Source organism: Myotis davidii, unplaced genomic scaffold (genome assembly GCF_000327345.1).
Source record: "Myotis davidii unplaced genomic scaffold, ASM32734v1 scaffold332, whole genome shotgun sequence".
Classification (NCBI taxonomy): Eukaryota; Metazoa; Chordata; class Mammalia; order Chiroptera; family Vespertilionidae; genus Myotis; species Myotis davidii.
This window is the reverse complement of record NW_006285779.1, coordinates 1654245-1665687: the sequence shown is the minus strand read 5'-3', so window position 1 is coordinate 1665687 and position 11443 is coordinate 1654245. Positions and strand designations below refer to the sequence as shown.

At 41.2% G+C, this 11443-nt stretch overlaps 1 protein-coding gene across 6 annotated transcripts in view; it reads right to left on the bottom strand.

The window, feature by feature from the left end:
• OBFC1 (oligonucleotide/oligosaccharide-binding fold containing 1) overlaps positions 1-11443 on the bottom strand; it is a 32688-nt gene that overhangs the window by 14469 nt on the left and 6776 nt on the right. For all 6 annotated transcript variants that reach the window (XM_015559288.1, XM_006756447.2, XM_015559292.1 and 3 more), the window contains 4 exons: positions 8132-8200; positions 2958-3116; positions 1643-1763; positions 283-457 (listed from right to left, as the gene is read on the bottom strand). In XM_015559288.1, coding sequence (XP_015414774.1) covers positions 283-457; positions 1643-1763; positions 2958-3116; positions 8132-8200 — 524 coding nt within the window. The remainder of the gene's footprint in view (positions 1-282; positions 458-1642; positions 1764-2957; positions 3117-8131; positions 8201-11443) is intronic.

The window sequence follows — 11443 nt, the reverse complement described above, 5'->3', positions numbered from 1 at the left end:
GTACTAAGAACTAAGTATTATGACGTTTAGACTATTTTTTTTTCTACCCAATGATCAAGCTTAATGAGAATAAGTGAGAGGAAAAGAGCAGGTCCACTCTCATTCGAAATTCTTAAGAGGTCAGTAACCTTCCCAGAATAGAAAGGACATGTGATTGAACCATAGCCTCTATTCCCTGGTCCACCCTGTGAATCCTAATACCATAGTCACGTCCACTCACACCCTACAGCTGCCGATTTGGGGCAGTGGACTCGAATTCTCCCATGGGCAACCTGCACTTACTTGCTTGGAGCAGGCACTATGAATCACAGGCTGATTGGCAAGGGACAGCAGAGACTCCACCATTTCCAACTCCTGCTGGTAAAAGGTCTGCACTCTGTTCTTCATGAGGAATTCTTTGGCTTTTTCACTCAGCAAACATGTGAGATTGGTAAGGTCCAGGACACCTGGATTTTTGCTGGGGAAAGTTGTAAAAAGCTATGTAGAAAATTATCAACTCTGTTCCTTTCTGGTGTGTTTAAAACAGAAACTTGGCTAGGAAAAGCAACACTATATTGATGCTTTTGTTGACATAAAGGACAACTCATACTATGGACAATGTGTGGTTGCTTAAAAGGATGAGGCAGGACTACAAGAATTAAGATATCAGAAAAAGTCAGGTTGCAGAATAGTATGTAAGATATAATCCCATTTTTGTAAAAAAGCAAATGACAACCCACAAAATATATGGGTAGGTATTCTTGCTTGTGTTTGCACAGAGAAAAATGTCTAAAAGGGTACATACCAACCTAGGGACAGTAGTAACCTCTAGGGCATGGCTCTGAGGCAGGAGACAGGACAACGGAGGAATTTCACTTTTTACTTTATACAGGTCTATAGTTTGGGTTTTGAATATAATTTAAAAATATGTAATATGTACACATTAAAAACAAGTGTACCCTGGCAGGTGTACCTCAGTTGGTTGAGTGTTGTCATGTGCACCAAGAGATCCCCAGTTTGATTTCCAGTCAGGTCACATGCCCAGGTTTAGGGGGCATGCAGGAGGCAGCCGATTACTGTTTCTCTCTCTCATTAATGTTTTTCTCTCTCCCTTCCTCTCACTCTCAAAACAATAAAATCATGTATGTTTTTTAAAAATAGAAGTGTACACAGTGAAAAGTCTCCTTTCTATCCTCCTCCCAATTTCCACCTCCTTGGCAACCACTATTACCGACTCTATCTTTTCCCAGAGTTCTTTGATGCATACATATACTAAAAAATATTCTTACTTCTCCTGTTTTTCTGCCCCCCGCCCCACACACACACCACACCACACCACATACACATACACACACACACACACACACACACACACACACATGAGTAAAACCGGCCCTGGTTGAGAACAACTCAACTCCTTCAAGGACCCTAGTTACATGTGTATTTTCCTCACAACAGCCTTGGAACATCTGCACTGCTTTCACCTTCCCTTTACGGACGAGGACAATGAGGCACATGGAGGCTGAGCAGATGTGCCCAGAGCCTCACATGAGTAAGATGATGGTTTCAGGATTTGAACCCGGGGCCACTCCAGCATCAGGGCTCCCCTGGCACGGCCTTCCCACTGAATTCACATCTTCTGCGGTGACTGGCCATAACTTACCTTAGTGCTTCTTTTTCTAGGACTGGGCTATGGAAAGGCTGGTCATAAACTTTCCTGTAGATACTGGGCAGCTCAAGCATCCTTGCAATTTGAATGTTGCATATTGGATCATCTACTTTATCTAAGAAGCCACGGGGGAAAATATATCACAGAAATTACATCAAGGTCAATTCTTTCCCTTGTCCAAATTGCTGCTAGGATGACAGTAAATGAGGCACACAGAGGGTCTCCTTCCTTGTCAGTGCCCAGGAGTCACAGTCTAGATCAGCCGTGGGCAAACTACATTTGAAATTAATAAAAATAAAAAATAAAAAAAGACCGTACCCTTTTATGTAATGATGTTTACTTTGAATTTATATTAATTCACACAAACACTCCATTCATCCTTTTGTTCCGGCCCTCCGGTCCAGTTTAAGAACCCATTGTGGCCCTCGAGTCAAAAAGTTTGCCCACCCCTGGTCTAGATGCACTAAACAGTTCCCAGTTATCATACAAAAGGGAAGACAATGCCCTAAATGTCACATGCTCGGCCAGGAGTGGACTGGGACTAGGGCGAGCACATTAGGTTATTCGTTCATCTGTTACAATGGTGGACAACAGGGGCCCTCCTAGAGATTCCCAAGCAAACACCAGCCAGAGCAGTGCAGAGGGCATCACGCAGATGATACTGAACTGTCATACATCTGATTAGCTGTTTTCTTTCAAAGTTAATGTGCTTAATGGTACTCAAGAAATTTCCATCATTTTGAAGAATATGAACACTCTGCCCTAAATAGATTCACACTTGGAACTTCAAAGCACGTTAGAAACTACTGTGCTATCCAAATAAATTTTCCAGCTATATATAATAAATCATTTGTTTTCTTTCCCAATTTGTTCATAGTTACCTCTCTTTAAAATAAATTTAAGCCCTAACCGGTTTGGCTCAGTGGATAGAGCATAGGCCTGTGGACTGAAGGGCCCCAGGTTCGATTCCAGTCAAGCGGATGTACCTTGGTTGCGGGCACATCCCCAGTAGGGGGTGTACAGGAGGCAGCTGATCGATGTTTCTAACTCTCTATCCCTCTCTTCCTCTCTGTAAAAATATCAATAAAATATATTTTAAAAAATAAAATAAATTTAAGAAATGCTGCTTTTCCAAAGAAAGCATATTATAAAATGTAATTTCTTCCATTAAATAGTTAATCTTCTTTATTGGTCTGCGGGATCGGGTCTGCGGGAACTATTTAGAAGTTTGACTTTTAGCTAAACAAGTTTACTACTGGACACACCCCCAAAATAACAACCATTTTTGGGAAAAATATCTTTTGCTTACAATGAACAGTGGCATGAATTTCTCGCTCTTCTCTGTACGTGCGGACATAACCTCTGACCCGGATAATGTCCCCAATTTCTATCTTTGTTCTCTGCTCAATGGTCTCTTGCAGCTTCTTAAGCTGGGAGGTTAAGCTCAGTTCTCTTGCACTTGGAGCAGCTGTAGTCGTTAGGGCCAGAAGGAAAGAGAGAAATGTATAACATAACCACTCCACCACATTTGTGAGCTACTTTGGGGGTAACATCAACACAAGACATTTATTTATTCTACTTTGGATTAGTTGCTCCACATAGAAAATCTGCATAACTTTAAAAATCCTCTATTGAATAAAAGGCATTAAGCTGCAATTATTCAAAAGTAGGGTGAAGGGAACAGAGTCTAGAAGCCCTACATCAACAGTGCAAATGGATCTATGTGGTCCTGACCTGAATCCTGTATGGGTTCAATGGGTTTCATGGCAACAGCTCTCAACAACCCTATAAAGTGTCCTTGCAGTGAGACTGAGGTCTGGAGGAAGAGGAAAGGGGGCTCAAGAGTCTGGGTTTGTGGTTCTGTGTAGGAGGGAAGCAAATTCACCATAGGCAGATTTCCTAGGTGCTCAACAGTCTAATCGCTCATCTCTCATCTTTGTAGGGTAACTAGGCTAAAACCTCTCTCTCTTTATCTCTCGCTCTCTCTTTCTCTCTCTCTCTCTCTCTCTCTCTCTCTCTCTCTCTCTCTCACACACACACACACACACACAGAGAGACACACTCATTCTCATACCACTTAAAACTATAAACTTAAACAACAGAGCCCACCTTACACATAGAGTTGTTGTGCATGATCTAAGTTAACCCTTACATATGAGCTTAGTACAATGCCAGATTCATAGGAAGAATTCAATAAATGTCAACTATTTGTGAAAAAAAATTAAGCCCTCTGGACAAAATCATTTTCTTTTTCTTTTGAGGCTCTTCATTGGGATTACTGGGCAGAAAAGTACAAATCAGTTTCTAGTTCATTACATATTATCAGAATGTTTGCCAAAAAAAAATAATAATAATAAATCAAAGTATTTTCTTTCTACAAGGTGTCACCAGCCATGCATGCATGCTTGTGGCTCCCACACTGGCTTCAGTCATTTAGACTTTTAATACTGTAGAAAATAGGTTATCTATATATATATATAAAAGGCTAATATGCAATGTGTCCCCTCGGGAGCTCGACCTGGAGACCAGGACGATTGCTTGCTATGACATGTGCTGACCACCAGGGGGCAGTGCAGAAGAAAGGAAGACCCTGGCCAGCAGCCAGAGGGCCCTGACCAGCCTTGACCACCAGCCAAGTCTAGGAACCTGACCTGTGCACAAATTTCATGCACAGGGCCTCTACTAATTCCATAACCTTTTATTTTGCTTTTAAGTTGCCAGAGAGGCTGTATGTTTTTATATAAGACTAAAGGCCCAGTGCATGAATTCGTGCACCAGTAGGGTCGCTTGGCCTGGTCTGTGGGATCGAGTCAAAACTGGCTCTACAACATCCCCCGAGGGGGTCTCAGATTGCGAGAGGGCACAAGCCAGGCCAAGGGACCCCATCGGTGCACGATCAAGACGGGGAGGGACATGGGAGGTTGGCCAGCCAGGGAGGGATTGTGGGAGGGCTCTAGGGCGTGCCCGACCCATCTCGCTTAGTCCCAATTGGCTGGACCTCAGCAGCAAGCTAACCTACCAGTTGGTGTGTCTGCTCGCTGGTGGTCAGTGCCCAACATAGCAAGTGGTTGAGCGGCCTTAGCATATCATTAGTATATTATCCTTTGGTTGGTCGGACAACCAGACAACCAGACACTTAGCATATTAGGCTTTTATTATATAGGATGATCTATTCTCTGTATTCTTTACGTATAAGCCCTTCATCTCTTTTGAACACTTTGTTAATTTCTGAAAGATTTTTAGGGAAGCTTTGTCAAGTTATACATACTACTTCCACTTTCCCCATTTCATTGTATCCTTTCTCTTTCACTTCATTTTATTACATAAAGGTTTTGGGGGAAATCTTTTAGGCTATCTCTCTTGTCACTGATGATAGCTTTCAGTGCTTTAAAAGGGACTCAGGAGAGCTTAACATATATACCCTGATCTTTAGGATCTTTATTGGAATAAATATACAAGTGTACCTTCTTTGGGTTACTTTATGGAAGCTGCAAGGGAGGGAGGTTACCTCTTCTTTAATATCATTATCTACCTAAACCAACATTTTTAAGTGTTGATTTACTTCCTACTATCGTATTATTATTATTTTTATCGTATTATTTTTGGTTTGTCATATATTAGGGTTCCTACAAAGAACTGAATGTCTCTTTGGGTCTATTAATCAAATACTCTGCTCTTTAACCTATCACAACTTAGATGAACACATCTATTATACCAAGGGAAACTGCAACCTCAGGAGCACAGAGGACTTCATGTATCCAGTAACCAACAGCTAGGAATCTAGACACAATCAGCATTAATGTCACTCAGCTTACTGGGTTTCTTCAGAAAATACCCAAGTATTACTTTTTAAAAGGTTTTCCACCCCCAAGTCCTCTCCTACTTAGGCTGAATTGTAAATGCCTTTATAAATCTCACTGCCATTATTCAGACAGTATAGGTGATAATAAATGCTTCATATCGTACTGTTGAAATGATCTGATTGATGGCTGGTCTGAGAAAAAGGTCCTGAGTTGCTTTCATTTAAAGCAGTGGTTCTCAACCTTCTGGCCCTTTAAATACAGTTCCTTATGTTGTGACCAACCATAAAGTTATTTTCATTGCTACTTCATAACTGCAATGTTGTTACTGTTATGAATCGTAATATAAATATCTGATATGCAGGATGGTCTTAGGCGACCCCTGTGAAAGGGTCATTTGACTGCCAAAGGGTTCACGACCCACAGGTTGAGAACCGCTGATTTAAAGGGTGCATGAAACTACCAAAAGGGGTAAAAAAGAAAAAAAAAGCTCAAGCTGTGTGAATTAATGAATATAATGAGATGGCTAGAGCCTGACAGAATTTCATTTTAAGTGGCCTATTCCATGCTGAAAGATAAGCCCTCTTTAAAATTCTAGTATTAAGGACCCAGCTTTCTTAACTTTCCTCATAAGCTAAGTCCAAATTCTACATTCAATGTGACATTTATAGGAGTTAATATCATATTCTTATACCTCAACTGACTGGAACATGATTTTGACTCAGATTAAAATTTGGTTTAAAAAAAAACAAATCAGTCTTCATTGGCCACTTTCCAGTGTAAAGATTTAAAACTGAGGGCAATTAAACTAAAAGGAGAAAATGGGCTAGTCAGGAACAATTTAAAGATACCACTCCATATATAACATGACGAGAATCATTTTCAGGCTTTTTCCCTGTTCTCTTACCCTCTTTATTTTTATTCTCAAAGCAATTTTCAATTAATTTTCAGTCTGTCCACCCCAATTGTTCATCTATGTATTCATCTAGAGATATTTTTAAAAACCACACTCTCAGTATTAACAGAAATTTTACCTAAAAATTACTAAGTATAAGAGCTATATAATATTCCTGATGATGTCATTTCTTTAAAAAAGAGCTGACTTTGAAAATTAAAACAATGGCTAAAACAGGTCTGCAAACCATGGCCTATGGGCCAATTTCATCCACAACTTGTTTCTATAAATAAAGTTTTATTGGAACAGAGCCATGCTGTTTGTTTCTGTATGGTCTATGGCTATTCTGTGTTATAATGGCAGCGCTGAATAGTTGAGGGGCAGACCATGTGGCCCACAAAGCAGAAAACATTTACCATCTGGCTCTATACAGAAAAAGTGCTGATCCTTGGCATGAAACAAGTATGCATATTCAAACTATATCTTCTGAAGAAAGCACACACACACACACACACACACACACACACACACAAACCCTATACCTTCTAAATGAAGACTGTGACAATACAACAACCATAAATCTTCAAATGATTTTAATACGCTAGACATATGCAAATTCAGATATCTGATTATCTCATAGGTTTATTTCCTGCCTCTGAGATAGCTGCATAAAAAACCTGTTGTCTTTCTTATTTTTTTTTTAATCTACAAAGCTTCCTAAGTTAACTTCCTACAGTGACATTAATTTAGATTTTTCCAAATTAGGAAAGGGGAATACAAAAGTAATGTGAAAATGATGTTCAAATTCTAAATGTAAATGCCAACAAAAAATTAGGCAAAGTAGTATCCATTAGTCAGTATAGTCAATATAGTCAAAGCAGGGGGTTGAGATTCTGACAGGAAATGGCAGAAAGGAAAAAAGAAACCACGCCAAGGGTTACACATTACCATGTATAACACGAGATAGATACTGGATGTTAGATATGACAGCAGGCAATATATACTGAATAACCCCACTGTGCATGGTACCATCCTGTCTATGTCATAAAACAGGACAAACAAGGTCCCACTTTCTGTAGCTTCTCTAGAACCAAAATGATCCCCAACATTGCACCATATTTTTTTAATATTATGAACTTAGCAACTCAAAAAAACACCTATTAAATTACACTCAAGAAATTTTAAATGCTGTTTCAGTTATAGTCTATGTGTTTACTATATAATTTTGAAGTTCTTTTTCCATTTATATTACTTAACGGCTAACTTCAAAGGAATCCTATCTTCTCATTCTCATCAATGTTAGAATTTCTGGTACAGTTGTTGAACATGTAGAGATTTCAGAAAAATTAGGATCTGAACCGGCAGCATAGAAGTTAGTGGCAACCACATAAGAGGAAAAGTCTTCAAAATCTTCTTTGGCCAAGTGGCATGGCCGGAGCAAGGGAATTCTGCCCTGACTGGCAATTAGGCTAAAACATCTTGATTTGGGTAATGACTGGCTTAGTAAAAGTGAAATGCTGAAATTCCTAGTAACCTAGTCCCATTCCTTAGGTTAGGAGGAAGTGAGCACCAAAGTAATGGGAGGAAAAAAAAATCCAAGTGGCTCCACTTTAGTATCAGTTTGCAGAAAAGCCAAAGCTCTCTGCAGTGCAGTGCTTCAAGATAGTCAATGTAATTCATCAGTGGGTAAATGTGAAAATTTAGGCCCTATAGCTGTTCTGATGAGCTGCCTTGAGTATAAATCCACTGGTCAGCTGAAAAGCAAAGGAGTGTGGCAAATGAAATTACCTGAGGAAGACGCGGTATCAGTCAAGTTTTTCCAGCAGATGCAGTTTATAACTCCAGTGCTATCATCCACTGCAAGAGAAGTGTACAAGAGTAGAACAGAGATTTGGGCATTGCCGGTGAATTAGCACATTGTGATTGATCAGGCCATACTAAAAGATGGCCTTTTCCAATTCTCCATCCAGCTTTAGACATAATCTCCCACCCTACACCAGTGGAAACTGCTTGTCCGCAATGTCAAAGTGATACACGGGCCTGGTGGAATGTAGTCAACATTTCACTTACCCTACACCTCAAGGGTACTAATGATTCTTATCTAAGCCTCTCCTAAAGCTGGTGTCCTCGGGAAGTTAAGAGCAAGAAATCTCAATGACTGCTAACACAGAAAGTCAGCCTTGCTCTTCTACCCTGAAACAAGGGAGCGTCACGTGGTCTGTGGTCAGAGGCACTTAGGGTGCAGCCTTTTATCACCATTTGTTCTTCCACTAGCTTGCTGAGTCACCTAGACAAAACATCCCGAGTCTGTGGGCCTGAGCCCAAGAAAAGCCAAGTACATCACAGAAGGGCAAAGTTTTATTTTCATAATAGAAAATGATTATATCTTGGTCACACACACAATACAGGTCTGGCTTATTTTATCCCCAATGCGAAAAAACAACAACAAACCAAATCAAAGAATTCCCATTGCACTTGGATTTATAAATGTAGAGGTAGTTGGAGATGTTTACTATGGGATGACAGGTGTTTTCTCTTTGCCTAATTTCATATATATATTGATTTCAGACAGGGAGAGGGAGAGAGAGTGAAACATCAATGGTGAGAGAGAATCATTGATTGGCTGGCTCCTACACACTTCCTACTGGGGATCAAGCCCACAACCCAGGCATGTGCCCTTGACCAGAAGTGAACCCAGGAACCTTTAGTCTGCGGGCCAGCACTCTATCCACTGCGACAAACCAGCTAGAGTTTTACTTTCTGATAGTGCTTTCTACACATATAATTACTGAGCACTTTAAATATGGCTAGTGAGGCTGAGAAATCCAACTTATCATTTTATTTTATTTTTTATTAATTTCCACTTAAACACACATATATGATGGCGTGGTGGGGGGGGGGGGGCTTCAGCCTGGCCTGCTTACAGTCTGGGAGCCTACAGGGGCGGGAGACAACCTGGCCATGAGGGAAAGGTGACACCCCCATCACACTTCTGCTGCTGCCACTGCCAGCAGCACAAGCCTCAGCTGGTCCTGGTTACCTGAGCCTCAGGCAGCCCTGGGCGGCTGGGGGGCTGAGGGGACTGGGGATCTCTGGAGGCAGGCACATGGAGCAGCAGGGCCTGCCTGGGGGTGGGCCTGGCCTTGCTGTGACTGTTGCCACATCAGGGCTGAGGGGACTGGGTGCTGCCTGGGCTGTGCGCATGGGACCCCTTGCCTTTCACAGGAGGCCTCCACTGTGCCACATGTGGGTGTCCAACCAGCCCATTCTGCTCCCCTTTCTTCTTCCAGTTTCTATGTGCTTTCATCTTTTTAAAAAAATATTATATTTTATTGATTTTTCTACAGAGAGGAAGGGAGAGGAATAGAGAGTCAGAAACATCGATCAGCTGCCTCCTGCACACTCCCCACTGGGGATGTGCCCGCAACCCAGGTACATGCCCTTGACCAGAATCGAACCTGGGACCCTTCAGTCCGCAGGCCAACACTCTATCCACTGAGCCAAACTGGTCAGGACACACAGGCAAAAATTTTTATTGCTGGTTTAAATGTGTGGAAATCTGAAACTGAGAAGAATATTTGTTACAACTAAAATACATTCTAGCCCTGACAGGTTTGGCTCAGTGGATAGAGCGTCGGCCTGCAGACTGAAGGGTCCCAGGTTCGATTCCGGTCAAGGCCATGTACCTTGGTTGCGGGCACATCCCCAGTGGGGGGTGTGCAGGAGGCAGCTGATCGATGTTTCTCTCTCATCTATGTTTCTAACTCTCTATCCCTCTCCCTTCCTCTCTGTAAAAAAATCAATAAAATATATTGAAAAAAATACATTCTAGATGGATTTTATTTTATTAAGTGTAATATAGGTAAACTTAAGATAAGAAAATTTGGGCTTATAGCTGGTAGGGAGAGACTTCTTTAAGCAGACCTGAAAATCAGAACTCATTTTTAAAAGTATGATATCGCCCTACCTGGTTTGGCTCAATGGATAGAGCATCAACCTGCGGACTCAAGGGTCCCAGGTTCGATTCCAGTCAAGGGAAGGTACCTTGGTTGCGGGCACATACCCAGTAGGGAGTGTGCAGGAGGCAGTTGATCTATGTTTCTCTCTCATCAATGTTTCTAACTCTCTCTCTCTCTCTCTCCCTTCCTCTCTGTAAAAAATCAATAAAATATATATTAAAAAAATAAAAATAAAAGTATGATATATTTGTACAACTAAAAACTAATACTGTATAGCAATGTTATAATGATGGGGTTAGTGTCTTAATATATAAAGAGCTCATACAAATGAATGAGGAAAAGACCAAGACCACAAGAGAAAAAGTGGCCAAGAAAAAATATGTCATTCATGAAAGATATAAAAATGGCCAATAAACATATGTCAGCACACTAAACTCACTAGTTACAAGAAAATAAAAGAAGCAAATTTAAATAATTTCCTCAACTACTAAAATGACAAATAGTATTAAAAACACTGATATCCTCATGTGTTTACTGTTAGCGAGACTGCAAATCTGTATCAAGTTTATAAAGAGCAAGCTTGGAAATATGTACCAAATTTTAAAATGTATACAGTGGAGTCTTTGACTTAGCATTTCCTTCCAGTAATTTATCCTCAAGAGGAAAACAGAACAAATACTATAGATATTGTTTACACTACTGAAAGTTGGAAATAAACTAAATGTTTATAAATATGGAATTGACTAAATAAATTACAATGGCATAGTATATGAGAAGTTACAATGAAGATTGCTCATGGCTGTTGAAAGATATTCATGCTTCATTGTAAGACAGAAATTGTATATATAATCTTACTAGAGGCCTAGTGCACGAATTCATGCATGGGTGGGGCCCCTAGGCCTGGCAGGCGATCAAGGCCTATGGGGGGGGGGAAGCTGGCTGGCCAGGGGGAGGGGCCATGGGAGGTTGGCCGGTCAGCCCCCCAATCAGGGCCATCAGGGGGACTGGCTGGCCAGCGGGAGGGACTGGGGAAGGTTGGCCTGCCGGGGGAGGGGCCATGGGAGGTTGGCTGTAGGAGCACACTGACCACCAGGGGGCAGCTCCTGCACTGAGCATCTGCCCCCTGGTGGTCATCATAGCA